A 15,750-nucleotide genomic window follows, 5' to 3' on the forward strand; every position below is an offset into this window, starting at 1 on the left:
CATATCTCACGCCAAAATTTCTGAACTGGTGGACAGAACCAAAGAGCGTGGATGTAATTGTCCAGTGTATTCGCTGTGCAGTGTGAGCAGTTGTTGGAAGGCGTATAGCCCATCTTGAACATTCTATGACCAGTATAGTGCACTCTGTGTAATATTTTGTATTGTATTAACTGCAAACTGGGATTTCTGATCCATTGAAAGGTTTTTAAGCATATCTGAGACCAAAGGATTGGGTCTAAATTGATTGATAAATCTGCTTCCCATTTTGCAATAGGAAGGGATATTGATTCATCTATTTTAGAAAGTGTTCTGTATATTTTAGACAATAATTTGGGGGGTTTTAGACTAAAAAATTGTACCACACTTGGTGGTGTTTGTAATTCAGCTTCACTGGGATTAGATTTCTTTTTTACTGTGGATTTAATTTGTTGATATTCCAAAAATCGTTTCTTGTTGATCTCATATTGTGTAACTAGTCTGTCAAACGAAATAAAGTTTGTTCCTTCCCACATATGTTCCAAGTATTTAATTCCTTTGCAACTCCAATCTGGAAAGTTTATCATATTATTGTTTTGTAATATGTCCGGATTGTTCCAGATAGGTGTACGTTTGCATGGGATTAATGAAGACGCCGTCAATTTTAGAAACTCCCACCATGCTGTCAGAGAAGAGCTAATATTGATGCTTTTAAAGCATTCATGTCGTTTGATGTTTGAGCTGATAAATGGTAGGTCTGAAATTTCTAGGTTATTACATAGTGCCTGTTCTACATCTATCCAAGGTTCATCTAAGAGGGTGTGTTTAGACCATCTAGAGATTAACTGAAGCCTGTTGGGTAAAAAATAGTGATTAGTTAGGCAGATCTAATCCTCCTTTATCCTTGGTCCTTTGTAGTGTTTTTAAGCTGATACGTGGGGGTTTATCTTTCCAAAGGAATAAGAAATATACGAGTCTAGAGGTGCAGACTCGCCATCTTAAGTAGTGCAGTAATCAGCTGGTATCAGCGGCCGGTGCGGTGATGAGCAGGTGTGTGGGCCAGCAGCGCGAGCCCGCAATGAGTGTCGCCGTGGCAAGAGAGAGAGCGAGAGAGAGCAAACAAACCACAAACATATTGCCCAATAGAGGGTCAACCAGTGGGGCACAGGGACCATGACACATTCATACACAAATAAATTCAATTAGATGAAAAATTACATTAATATGAAAAAAATTATATTAAGATCACTAACAAAAAGTCCTCTCTCAGTCTACTTTCAACCAAAAGGCAAATAACCAAACCACATGAACATCTAATAAAAGATATAAACATTGAAACATTGAACCAACATTATTCTTGATTGACGGATCATTTGATTTTACACTTTTACCTGAATGTGGCTCCTTTTTTTGAAAAAACTTCCTTATATCTATTATGAAACTGGCTGTCTCTCTGTACACAAACACACACACACACACACACACACACACACACACACACACACACACACAACAGGAGTTATAAGGTTAATGGGCATTCAGTCAGTTAGCTAGTGTCATGACCCTGTGCCTTCTCGGCTGACTCTGTATGGCTACAAGTGTTTTTGTTGTGCTGCATCTCTCTCTCTCCCCTGCACTGCGCTCTACCGGGGCGGAGTCATGACGGCTCCAGCCCCTGGCTCGAACACCTGCAAGCAATCATATCACTCACTTCTTAAGGCGGCTGCTGAGAGTGCTTCCTCGCTGGATTATTGTGTAACACTCGTCAGTGTCATCACTTATCTGAGCCTTTTTCTGAGTTTCTGTCGTGCCACTACTTACCTGCCTTTCCTCTCTGTGCCAGGATTCTCGCCAGCCTGAGGACCGCCGTTGGTGAGCTAAAGCCGGAGTCCGAGCTACCTGAGCTTCAGTGGATTTTGTACATAGCCCTCTTCTTCCCGTGCCTGTGCTTCCCGGAGACCCTCTTCCTGTGCCCCCTCACCTGTATATATTCGCACCTGGTGTCTGTGTGTGTAAATAAAGCGTGAACTTTAGTGATGGTCTGCCTCCGAGTCCCTCCTGAGCCTGACAGCTAGTTAGTATTCATTACAAACAGGACAGTGGTAACCAACAGTAGGCTGCGGACAATTTAAAGTTTTAGATTTTAAATAGGCTGTATAAGTTGTTTTATTATGTATGTTGTATTCTTGTACAGCACTTTGGTCAACGCTCCTGTTGTAATTAAATGTGCTATATAAATAATTTAAACTATTAAACTATTAAACTATAAATTTGAATGGGAGCAACAGGACGGTCAAATGTCGCTGAATTTACTACACAGCAGGACGGATTGTAGGGTAGCAAACATTGTCAGAAAACAAGTTTTCAACACAGCAGGTTACCTGGTGTAATGTTTTTCGGCTAAAAAGAAACATGGTCTGACTCCTACCTAACTATATAAAGAGTAACTGAAGGTTAAATGCAGCTAATATGTCCTGTTTTAAGCCAGGCACTTACACCTCCGGTCCGCTGCGTCTCAGCCACCATCGCTCTGGCAGCAACGGCGCTAGAGCCAGAGCAGAGGAGAGCCAAGTTGGAACAAACCATTTTGGGAGGGGGGTTATCTAAACTTGTTGTTAAAATGTTATGTCTCAAACAAGTACTGTATGCTTTTTATATTTTTAGTAGTGTGTCACACAAACAGCAAATATTGTCAAAAAAAAGTAAGAAATCTTTGGGGGTGCTTTGATTCATTTTGGGGGTGATGAAGCACAGAAGGGGGACAGAAGACTGTGTTCCATCTTCGGAAGGTTCATGACTCATTGAGATCACCTGATGCAAGATCTGAATGGGGTTTGAGGCACCTGGAAAGAGATCTCAAAACTGCACTGTAGGTATCAACAATGCAGTTCACATCTTCGGTCATACGCTCTCAGTGGGTCACATAATAGGGCGAGGCACGGTCTCACAATGACTTCACCTGAAACATCTGCTCATAATGACCCATGCCTTTTTCACACATTGCTGCATGTGGTGAGGTACATGATCAATAGTGGATCAACAACCTTGTTAAGGGACAACTCCCACTAGGAATTTAATACCCGGGACTACACCATTTGGTTTAGAACTGGAGAAGCTTCTTGAGATATGAAACTTTTCTAGTCGCGATCACTAGTTGATCAAGTTATATTTTAACCATATGTTCATCCAGCACTTGGAGGACTTTGAGGAAACCTACTCAAGGTATTCTAGAGCAGTGGTCCTCAACCTTTTTTGTTTATGTCCGACAATATTTTTAAGGTGTCGCGGATAAATACAGCAAAATAAAACCAGTACTGGTACCAAAATAAAGAAGATTTGTTCATAAGTCACATGATTAATAGTGGATCAACAACGTTGTTAAGGGACAACTCCCACTAGGAATTAAATATCTGGGACCATCTGGTTTAGGACTGAAGAAGCTTCTTGGATGAGAGATGAAACACCTTCAAAAAACTCAAAGAAGTCTAGTTACTTTCTTTCCAAGCGCCTTATATTACTGCATATAGACAATCATTATACCTCATGGCATTGATCAATCTGTTATTACTACAAAATAAAAAAGAAATGTGTAGTTTTCTTTATTATGCCTTCCTTATTTATGGTTTTTACATAGAAACTAAACATTGCTTCTGGGAAATAAGCCACAGCATCACTGAAAAAGATATTTAATAATCACATCATCATGTTCAAACAAAGGACCAGGATTATTATCAGCATAATAGTATAGAAAAAAGTATACTAAAATCTGAACTTATATTTAACTTTAAGATCATTATATGGTACTAAACTCATGATAATAAGGTAATATGTTTTGTTTACCATACCATACCATACGTTATTGCCTCTTGGGGATTGTTAAATTTGGTTTCCACAGTATTATTCCTAGTTCTTCTTCTTTTGTCTACGCTGTTTAGGGGTCTCCACAGTAGATCATCAGCTTCCAACTCACCCTATCCCTGACATTCTCATGTGTCACACCACTCACTTTTCAGAACAGGAATTGATGAACATTAGCAAGTACTAGAAGCTCTATACTATAACTGATTTTTGTTGATTAAATATTTCTTAGTGTTCTTCTCAGGCTTAAACAATATGATAAAACACTTGGGAGCAAATATACACATTATTAGTCCAAAGCTGGAGGCCAGAATTGCAAAAATCTCCACAACTACAGTGAATTTCCCAGGAGAGCTGACATATGCTGGGATAAATGTGATCCAGACAGTACAAAATATCAACATGCTGATGGTGATAAGCTTGGCTTCATTGAAATTATCAGGTAATTTGCGGGCTAAGACTGCTAAAACAAAGCAAAAGGCAGCAAGTATGCCTAAGTATCCAAGCACAGCCCAGAAGCCAGCAGCAGAGCCTAATGCACATTCCAATATGATTTTCTCCTTGTACGTGGTTAGATTTTTTATTGGAAAGGGAGGGTTCACTACCAACCAAACAGTACAAATTAAAACTTGAATAAAGGTGAAAGACACAACAGTCATTCTTTGCTGTGGAGGACCAAACCATTTCATGACATTACTACCTGGAATTGTAGCTTTAAAAGCCATTAAAACCACTATAGTTTTCCCAAGTACACAGGAGATACAGAGTACAAAGGTGATCCCAAATGCAGTGTGACGCAGCATGCAGGACCACTCTGATGGTGCTCCAATGAAAGTTAATGAACATAAGAAACACAGAGTCAGTGAGATGAGCAGCAGGAAGCTCAGCTCAGAGTTGTTGGCTCGGACAATTGGAGTTTTCCTATGACAAAAGAATACAGCCGCAGTTACGATGGTCAGACAGGCACCAATGACTGAGAATGTAGCCAGGATAATTCCTAGGAGGTCTTGAAAGGAAAGATACTCTACAGGCTTAGGGATGCAAGTGTCTCTCTTTTTGTTAGGCCAGAATTCCTTTTGACATGGTAAACAATCAGTCGAATCTGGATAAAAAACAAATAAATACAATTTTTTCTTGATTTTCATATATACACAATGAAACATTTTAAATGCATCGTAATCATTTCTCTTTACCTGTACTATTACTGATCTCCCCCTCAGGACATGCTGTACAGTCATAGCAGCAGATGGGTTTTCCTTTCTGCAACACTTTACGAGTTCCTGGAGGACAACTGTCCGTGCACACTGACACTGGCACCTGTGAAAGACATAAAGGTTGCAGAATAAACGTAAATATTTACTATGCAGCTGTGTGTTGTTGTTTACTAATCGATCGTGCGATCGTGGCTCAAGAGTTGGCAGTTCGTCTTGTAATCAGAAGGTTGCCGGTTTGAGCCCCAGCTCGGACAGTCTCGGTCGTTGTGTTCTTGCGCAAGACACTTCACCCGTTGCCTACCGGTGATGGCCAGAGGGGCCGATGGCGCGATATGGCAGCGTCGCTTCTGTCAGTCTGCCCCAGGGCAGCTGTGGCTACAACTGTAGCTAGCCTCCACCAGTGTGTAAATGCGAGAGTGAATGAATAGTAGAATTGTAAAAGCGCTATATAAATGCAATCCATTATTATTATTACTAAAGTTTGTCAAATTCTGACTGCTTACTTTCATGCTACCCTCCATCCAGGTAATGTTTTTGTCTATCTGGAATTCCTGGCCCACGTGCCGTGATGCATCGTACAGCCCTACAGCCACTATCTCAGTCACGCCGTTTTCACTTTTCTGCCAGTTAACCAGTTCATAAATAGCCACAGGATCCCCATTAGCGTCAAATGACACATCATAGCCATTTTGGGAAAAATTTACTTTCTTCAGCTCAATTAAAATCTGATAAAATTAGGGATAAAAAAAAAAGATGCAATATTTCAATAACAAATATTAATATTGCATATCAATTTATATTGCAGTTGGTGAAAGACACTGACATCAACATGTTTATTTCTTCTGACCTGTTTGGATTCTAACTTGGTTAACTTGTCACACTCTACAGTGCCATCTATTTCCTGGCACACTGCATTATGGATGGCATGTGCTACTGCATACACGGCCATGTACGCCATGTTAGTAACTCTGAGCTGTGATGTGTCAGTGTACTGGTTTTGCAGATTCTGTATGTCTTCATTTCCATCACATACTTTCTTCTTTGCAGTGGCATCTAAAATCACAAAAAGACAGAGCAGATGTCAACATTAAACTAGATCTCAGATGTGTTCTCTTTATAAATGTTGCAAATCATGCTGGTACCATGAAACATATTTATTTTATAAAAAATAAAATAAAATAAAATAAAATAAAAAATGGAAAATAATCCTACCACGAATAATTAGTATAGGACATAACAGTAACAGTAAACGTCTTCAAGTAACTTAAAGAAGTCCAGACGCTTTTCTTTGCAAGCTCCTTTGACTACGATGACCTGGATGACTGAGAACCTTCACAGACATATAGGACATAACACTAACAGTAATCTAGCTAATTGCATTTTCTATCGTACAATCACATTGCCATTACTAACAAGGAAATGCGATGTGAATGCGTTGCTATTTTTCAGCACACAGATGATTGAAGCTGTCTTCATCTTACCGGGAGCTGGGGGAGGGGGGGCAAAGTCACACAAGTGCTGCTGATTGGCTGAGGAAGAATAAAGTAGTTTACCATGACTACTTTATTCAAAAACCTCTATATCATCATGGAGGTCTCTGATGTTGACTCAAACTACACATGACCAGTTTAAGATGACACAGCAACAAGATGTTATGTCAACCCTGGACAACCCTTAGTCTCCATTTCTTGTTTTAACAGTGTGAATTTCAAAGTATGTACCAGTTTTTAAATTGTGTTGATAAGCCACGAAAAAAACAGAGTTTTGTTATGTTTACTGCAGTGTTTTCTAAGGAAAGGGCTCGAAAGCAGTCTCTTCTCAAAAGAAAAGAAAAAACACCTTTTTCCTAATGGTGGAAAAATGTGTCATGTCGACCAATCAAAAGATGATATGGCAACATGGCATTGGTTGCTTAGAAAGAGGGAGAAATTTTAGGAGTGATGGCAGCGAGAGAGCAAAAGAAAAAGAGCGAGTTTTGAGATGCAAGAGATTAGCGTGTTTGGAGTGTGTCGTTAGTGTGTCGTACAGTCGATCGTTTTGTTTTGTGTGTCAGAACAATGAGGCAACTGCTAAATGTTGTAGTTGCTGCCAAAATGCCACCAAGGGCAGATTGCAATGTAAACTTTGCCTCCAGGTTGAAACACGAGGAGTGATAGACCTCCTGCTTTCAGGCCTGCAGCTATCAGGCTAGTGATGTTCTCCTTTATGTTAGAGTGGACAAAAATATTTTTTTGGAGTAGCAAAAATTATTTGTGTGTTATCTTCTTTAATGCAGAACACCTGATTGTTCTGTAAGTACTTTGAATTGGTTATATAAAAACTAGGAGTGGGAATTTAACGCGTTAATTGCGATTAATTAATTTGGAAAAAAACAATGAAATAAAAAATATACGCATTTAATTGCACTTTGCATTCCAGGCAAAAGCTAACTTTTGTCAATGCACAATTTCCTGGTATATCGATTACAGTGATGCACACATCAGAGCTACAAAGAATAAGAAGAAAGTGCGTTGCTAGGAATGATCGGAGGCAAATTTAATTTCAAAAGACTACCCAACCGATGGAAGGATTGATAATTGTGGTTTTGTGCAAACTGTGAAAAAAGGAGTTTGCATACCACTGAAACACTTCAACCTTATGGTACCATCTAAATGCAAATCACGTTGCAGTGAGCACAGAAACTGTTGGAGCTGTGGACTCTAGCAGTCAAAAGGTGTCAGCAGCCCAAACTTGATGAAATGACTGGCTTCAGGACCAAAATTAGCAATTCAACATTGGACAAAGTAACAAATTTCTCTCCGAAAATTGATTGCTCTGACTGTAAACCACTATCATTGGTAGAAGACAGGTGGTTAGAAAATGTACTACAGTTATCGTCAGGGGACCCAATTTTCCAACTGCCGTGCCGAAAGACTATTTTAAGTAAAATTCAACAGCTTTATGACACTGAAAAGGAAGAAAATTTAGATGCCTTAAAGACAGCCCTGCTAATATGGAGGAACTACAGTAGGAGCAAACACCAATGGGGCAACAGAAAGAGCCACTCATACAGGATGTTTCATCTACTAAAGAATCAAGAGGCAGTTTTGCTGCTTTAGACAAGCAAAAGCACAAGCTAGTAACTTTAACTCTTTTAGAGCTGGTAAAACTCCAAAAGGTGGCGACTGTCCTTGAACCATGCAAGTAAATTTTTAACTTTTTGTTACTGTTTCTTCAAAATAGGGTTAAAATAAAATAATTACTGAGGTGAGACATATGTCTCATGTTCAGGGGGTTATCTGTTTTCTGCCACCTGCATCATACCATGGAGGTCTCCGATGATGACTCAGACTATATGGTGATATTTAAGATTACCTTCACAACGTATAGCTACCCTCAAGTATCTGTTGCTCAAGATAGCTACTGTGCTTGGCCACACTTTAAGGATTTAAATTTTCTTGCATGGAGGAGAGCGAGAAGAGGTTTGGACCACCCTTGAGGCCCTGCTGCAGGAACAGTGTAAAAATAAAAGCCTCAGCACAGCCTCAGATGAAAAGATTTCCTCTCATCAGAAAAGCGGAACCACTGAGCAACAGACCAGTTCTTTTTTTCTTTAGCCCAGGTAAGACGCTTCTGACATCTGTTGTTCAGGAGCAGCTTGACAAGAGGAATACGACATTTGAAGGCCTTGAAGGCCCTGCTGCAGGAATATATTATATTAGTATATTAATATCATATATTGCTTTCACCTTTTAAGATGAATTACTGAAATAAATGAACTTTTGCACATTATTACAATTTTTGGAGTTTCACCTGTATTCTCACCTCACACTTGGTCACCATTCATAGCTTTTCAATGAAAGTAGGTCAGCACATGAAGCAGCATTAGACTTTGTAACATCAGCAGTTGATCAGATAATTTAAACCAAGAAAAATGTCTTACTTTTGGTCAGTGTGCAGTTAAATGCATCCTCCCAGAACTCAGTAAGTATTTGAGAAGACGCCACTTGTGAGGGGGACAGATTCAGCAGGAAGTCTCTGAGGCCTGGGATTCTAGACTTTGGAATCCCAAATCCAATGGCCCCAGCACAGAAACTGAACCTCATTAATTCTGGGTTAGTTACCCAGAAACTGCCAATCCACTGGCGAGACGGGGAAGGCTCATATGATAGCTCCTCCAACAGTGCCCTCATGTCCCCTAAAGATAGAAGTGCCACAACAACCATGGCTGTAGACCTTGACAGACAATATTGTGCATTAGAAGCATTTTAAAGTGTAACTGTAAAAATGTAATTTTGAAGACAGTAAATCTAATATTTGCGGAAATAATATCTGCGATGAGGACACCTGCGGATAACATCTGCTACTCTCTGAATTCTGCTATGTGGGTATGTTCGATGGAAAGAAAGAGAGTACTCCACACAGATCCCCTCTTTCTGTGCTGCTTTTAGAAATGAAGCCATGCCGTTATTTCCAAAATCCGAATCTGACCGAACAGCACCTATCCAAGTCCAGCCAAAGTGTTTTACCAGCTTGGCCATTGCTTCAGCTTGGAACTGGTCACTGGGAAATGTTCTGAAAAAATTGGGGTACTGCTGCTTGTCAGACAAGCATGAGCATGTTGAGAAGTGGCTAACCTAAACCAAATGAAATAAAACACCACACACCGCAAAATCAAATATCATGCACATACATATTTTAAATTCAAAAATTGACAGAAATTGAAAACATTTACTTGGGGAATGTTAAAGGACCTGATGACTTGGGACAAACTGATGGATGTCGTAGACCCAGAGCCACCAACAACAGCCATCACCATACCAGAATGTGAGCAATTGTTATCCATGGAAAACACAGGGTCGAAGCTATTTAGAAACTGAAATGCCATGTGCACTGCTACAGGCACTGATGCACATGAGTCATAGATCTGATACCCAAGCCTGATTCCGGGCAGCAGCTCTGTGCTGTTGTTAATCTCTTCTATGGCAAAAACCATTGCACGTAATGATTGCAGTTCACTGGTGCTAATCCTTTAAAATATAATACATTTAAATGCATTTCCTTTATCATTTCCTTTAAATCATTTCCTTTATAAAACTGTTATTTAACATATTGTATAATTTCTGTTTTTTAAAACACAACAAATTATTTTATAAAAAATAAATGGCTATTTTTTTTATTTTTTAACACTACACAGAATCAATCTAGTTCCATTGATCATAACACACATGAAAACATTTCTCTCCTCATACAGTCCAACATGTTTTTACTTCTTCTTCTTCCCATTACTGACTTTCTTACTCACTAACCTTCCTTTGCATTTTGCAGGCTCAGGCATGCTGGTGTAGTCACTGTAAACTGTGTTCATGTAGACGTGAAGGGAAAAATCACCACCAATAACAAAGTCCCCATCCTTTGAAAATGCAGGTAGACGAGTGCTTCCCTGCAGCTTGCAGTTCAGAGAGGATGCCGTCGTACCATCTTGAGCTCCTATATGCCTAGTCATTTGTCTCATACCATCTAGACACACTGCAAAGGCAACAGCTGAGTTGAGGTGAAACAAACACACAGCCAATACCAGACCAATTACAAGAGCTGCAATCTCCATTTCCATCTAAAATTGTCTGTATATGGGCACACATTGTTTCCATTGGTTTATATAGGTCTTCAAACAAAGGGGTTTCGTCATCCTCTCATCTTCTTGAGAATATGTGGTCATGGATTAACCCTTACATAGTGTTGACATTCTAAGTCTTCACAGTATGGTTTTGATTGGGCCCAAGATTTCCCTCACAATAATTGGCAACAGCAAATAATACAATACAGCTTTATTTAATTTAGATTGGAACATCAAAAGATTTTTAATCCTTAACTAATATTTCATAGAGCAGAAAGAGTGTATATTTTTTGCTTTTGCACCAATTGTATTTGCAAAAAAACATATATAATCACACAAGATCTTATGTTGGTATACCTTTGACAGAAAAATATCATAGAGTATTAATAATTTAAATATGTTTTTTGGAAAGTGTAAATGGCAAGAAAATTCTGGAATTGTAGGGATTCATTATGACTGTACTGCATAATCATTACTACTTCTAACATTGACTTTTCTCTGTAACTACTATCTGTAGTAATACAAAGGAATTAAAATTTAGAGCACAAAAGTCATAATAGTATAAAAACAGTATCCTAAAATGTGAACTTATATTACCTTATTATCACGAGACAGTGATAATAAGGTAAATGTGATAATAAACTAAATTAGACAGGTGCATGAATTTGGGAACCCGAACAGACAAATTCCATCAATATTTAGTAGATCCTCCTTTTGCAGAAATAATGCCTCCAAACACTTCTTATAGCTTCTAATGAGAGTCTGGATTCTGGTTGAAGGTATTTTGGACCTTTCATCTTTACAAAACATCTCCAGTTCAGTAAGGTTTGATGGTTTCCAAGCATGGACAGCCCGTTTAATTCACACCATAGATTTTCTATAATATTCAGGTCTGGGGAGTGAGATGGCCATTCCAGAATGTTGTACTTGATCCTCTGCCTGAACGCCTTAGTAGATTTTGAACAGTGTTTAGGGTCATTGTCTTGTTGAAATATCCAGCCCTGGTGCAACTTCAATTTTGTTACTGATTCTTGAACATTATTTTCAAGAATTTGCTAATATGCACTGGCCACACAGCCTCACAGCATGATGAAACTACCACCACATTTTACTGTGGGTGGCAAGTGTTTGTTTTGAAATGCTGTGTTCTGTTTCTGCCATGCATACCACCTTTTGTTATGCCCAGATAACTCAATTTTAGTTTCATCAGCCTACAGCACCTTTGCTTTCAGGTCATTTGAGAGTTGTTTTGAGGCTCCTATGTAGCCACTCTCGAGAGAAGATGCAAAGAGGAGAAAAACTTTCAATTGGCCTGGCCAATCATTAAAAATACCCTTTCTCATGATTGGATTCACCTGTGTATGTAGGTGAAGGGTCAATGAGCTTACCAAACAAATTTTATGTTCCAATTATTAGTGCTAAAGGTATTCAAATCAATAAAACGACAAGGGTGCCCAAATTTATGCACCTGCCTAATTTAGTTTAAGTCACTTTTGCACACTTTCTGTAAATCCTATAAACTTCATTTCACTTCTCAATTATCATTGTGTCTGTCTGCAATATGATATATTTAAATGAAATTGCTGATCCAAACAACCAATGATTTATGAAGGAAAAACATGATAATTATCAGGGGTGCCCAAACTTTTGCATACCACTGTATGTTTTGTTTGAAATGCCCCATAGATTTTACATTTTATTACTCATAATACTATATGTTATTGCCTCTTGGGAATTGTTAAATTCCTAGTTCTTCTTTTGTCTATGGCCTTCAGAGGTCTCCGCAGTAGATAATCAGCTTCCAACTCACCCTGTCCCTAATATCCTCCTGTGTCATACGACTATCACTTGTCAGAACAGGAAGTGGTGAACATTGTTGTAATACAGTTGGAAGCAGCTTTAAATTCCCCTCCGCGAACCGCTACCTTATCGTGGAGGGGGTTTGTGTGTCCCAGGGATCTCAGGGGCTATGTTGTTCAGGGGCTTTTGCCCCGTGGTAGGGTCTCCCATGGGAAATTGTGAGGGACCAGTCAAAGAGTAATTCAGAAGACCCTTAAGAGAATATCACAGAGGAAACAGTTTACCCTTCCCGGGATAGGGTTACCAGGGCCCCGCTCTGGACTGCATATCCAAGCATTTCACTGCATATCGTACTGTGTATGACTGTGTACGTGACAAATAAAATTTGAATTTGAAAATTTGAATTTGAGTCAGGCCCAGGGAGGGTGCCCGAGGGCGAACATTTGGCGGCCAGGCCTTAGTCCATGGGGCCCGGCTGGACACAACCCAAGAAGGGGACATGGGCCCATCCTCCTATAGGCCCACCACCGATAGGAGGTGCCGTAGGAGTTGTTTGCACTGTGTGCTGGGCGGTGGCCAGGCGCAGAGGCCCTTGCAAACCGATCCCCAGCTACCAAGTCTGTCAATTGGGACATGGGATGTCAACTCTCTGGTGGGGAAGGAGCCTGAGGTCGTGCATGAGGTTGAGAGGTACCAGCTTAACGCATGGCTTGGGCACACTGGCAGACCTTCAATGGCATTCCGAGGGAAACTGGGGACATTTAGGCCAAATGGACCATATTCAGCATCTCCATTGCCGAAGCTGCTGCAATGAGCTGCAGCCGCAAGGTGGTTGGTGCCTGTGGTAACCCCCAAACTAAATGGTGGACACCAGAGGAGAAGGAAGCCACCAGGCTGAACAAGGAGTCTTATCGACCTTGGTTAGCCTGTGGGACTTCGGAGGCAGCTGATAGGTGCCAACCAGCCAAGCAGAATGTGGCTCGGGCAGTGGCTGAAGCAAAAACTCGGGTGGGTGGGTGGGTGAGAGGGTGAGACCTTAGAGATAGGGTGAGAAGTTCAACCATTGAGGAGGGGCTCAGAGAAGAGCCGTTGCTCCTTCACATCGAAAGGAGCCAGTTGAGGTGGATCAGGCGCCTGACAAGGATGCCTCCTGGGTGAGGTGTTCTGGGCATGTCCCACCGGGAGGAGGCCCCGAGGCAGACCCAGGACACATTGGAGAGATTATATCTCTCGGCTGGCCTGGGAACGCCTTGGTGTTTCTCCGGAGAAGCTCAAGGAGGTGGCTAGGGAGAGGGAGATCATATTTCCATGTTTCCTGGTTCATTTTGAAGGAGTCTTGTCTTCTTTGTCATTGTGTTTAGTTTCACTTAACCTGTGACACCATTATGTTCATTCTAGTCAGCTGTTTTCCCATGCGTTTCCACTCCCCCGATCACCTATTGTGTGTATTTAAGTCCTCTGTCTCCGTCAGGTCATCTGTTTTACCTTCACGCCTTGTGGATTCATAGCCTTAATAGTGTCACAGTTTTCATAGTTGTTTCTAGTATCACAGTTAGCCCGCCCTGAAAAGAATCGAATAAGTAAATTTTAAGAGCGGACATTTATTGATATATAGTTGCATTTTCGAAATATGGGTTAAAAAAATGGACACAGAGCATGTCCATGAGAATGGACAGATCATGTATAGCAGTATAGATGGGTTTGATTTGATTATACTGATGATAGTAAAGTCAAATCTAAAGCCAAAAAACCCTATATCTGATGCAGCTCCAGAGACGTGTCAAAATTTTCTAAATATTCTTCTATTGTGTTCTAGAGATTTAAAAAAATATATTTTGTTTTCCTTGATTTGGTATTAAGTGTATATTTTCAGATTTTAATGTCATGATCTAATTGGCTACACATTTCCAAACACAGGGTCAGGGAAAAAAAAGAGACAAGAGAAAAGAAAAAAGTCTTCGCTCCTAAAACTGGCAATAAACACATTAAAAAGATTATTTAATGTTTTTACTGTTTTTTTATGTATAAAACTATATGATGATGACATAGAACAAGAATTTATGAACATGGGATGGGATATGAGAATTCCAATTGACAGCTGCTATAAATAGATTAGTGTATGATATGACTGACTGGACCATAATGCTGGCCATGGCCCTGGGTCTTTGACCCAGAGTTTTGGGTTTTGCACTAGTTTGTTTATTGGTTACTTTTTTTCCTTGCTCATTTTTCCCCATTATTGTAAATCCTCTGTGTTTATGGTTTTGTTTTTGCTACCATTGTAATCTGGTTTTCTGTTAGTGTTTCTTGTCTATATTTTGAATTCCTTGGGTTTAAGTCTAGCCTTCCTATCCTCTTGTATCTTGTCAAGTCTTTGTTAATGCATTTCTGTTATTTCTTTTCTTTGTGTGTGTGTGTGTGTGGGGGGGGGGGGGGGGGGGGGGGTATGTAGTCTTTTTGTGTCTTGTATTTAGTATTACTTCCTTTATTGTGCCTTTATTACTTTCGTCCGTCTTTTTACCCTGGTGTGTCTAGCCTTCCTGTCATGTTCAGGTCAGATCTGACCAGTTTATGTCATGGTCCTGGGTCGTGTGACCCAGTGTGTTATGCTTAACCTATTTTGCTGTTTATTGTTTGCTTAGGTTCTTTAAGGTAGTCCAGTCCTTTTTGTAATTATGTTACCCTTGCATTACGTCTCCCTTGCCCTTCGTGTGTTTATGTCTGTGTGTCTTGTACTGTCAAGTTCATGCTGTCAGTTATGTCACCTCCCCCTGTACTACGTCTCCCCGGTTCATGTCTCATGTTTCCTGTTTTACTTTGAAGGCCTGCATTCACTGTCTGTGTATTCAGCTCACTCCTCCTGTCCTGTCGTTAAGTTCATGTGTGTCAGCTGCGTTCCCATGTGTGGCCACTTCCCCTGATCATCCCTCATGTGTATTTAGTCTCTGTGTTTCTTACAGTCTGTGTCGCGTCGTCTGTGTTCCCACCCTCCGTGTTTCCATGCCTGGTCTGTTGTCTTCCAAGCCATAGCCTCACCATAGTTTGTTCCCAGTTTAGGTTTTTGTTTAGCCACGCCATCCCTGCTGTATTTGCACACCTTGTTTTCAGCCATAATAAAGGCTCGCCTTCTGTTAAAGCTCACTCCCGTCTGTTCACTTGTGTACGCACCTGGGTCCATTACACGCATTCTCCACTCGGTCCGTCACAGCGGACCGTGACAGTTTACAACTTAACCCTTTAAGACCTACCATAGAACCAAGTCCGCCAGAGCTTATATTATATTTTTACATGCTGTAGTGCCATTTT

General features: G+C 40.3%; 1 protein-coding gene across 1 annotated transcript; it reads right to left on the reverse strand.

Moving 5' to 3' along the window:
- Nucleotides 1-4,031: 4,031 nt before the first annotated feature.
- On the reverse strand, nt 4,032-10,038 carry LOC146694207 (extracellular calcium-sensing receptor-like). The gene is made up of 7 exons (XM_085478711.1): nt 9,763-10,038; nt 9,375-9,664; nt 8,971-9,263; nt 5,896-6,101; nt 5,552-5,773; nt 5,028-5,151; nt 4,032-4,936 (listed from the first exon to the last, which is right to left on the reverse strand). Exons 1-7 carry the CDS (start codon nt 10,021-10,023, stop codon nt 4,032-4,034), a joined length of 2,301 nt encoding a protein of 766 aa, XP_085334837.1. The 5' UTR covers nt 10,024-10,038.
- Nucleotides 10,039-15,750: the final 5,712 nt, after the last annotated feature.

The sequence above is a fragment of the Copadichromis virginalis genome, linkage group LG14 (assembly GCF_057382275.1).
Source record: "Copadichromis virginalis isolate Kocher_CV1m ecotype Utaka linkage group LG14, C_Virginalis_male_GT1.1, whole genome shotgun sequence".
Lineage (NCBI taxonomy): Eukaryota > Metazoa > Chordata > Actinopteri > Cichliformes > Cichlidae > Copadichromis > Copadichromis virginalis.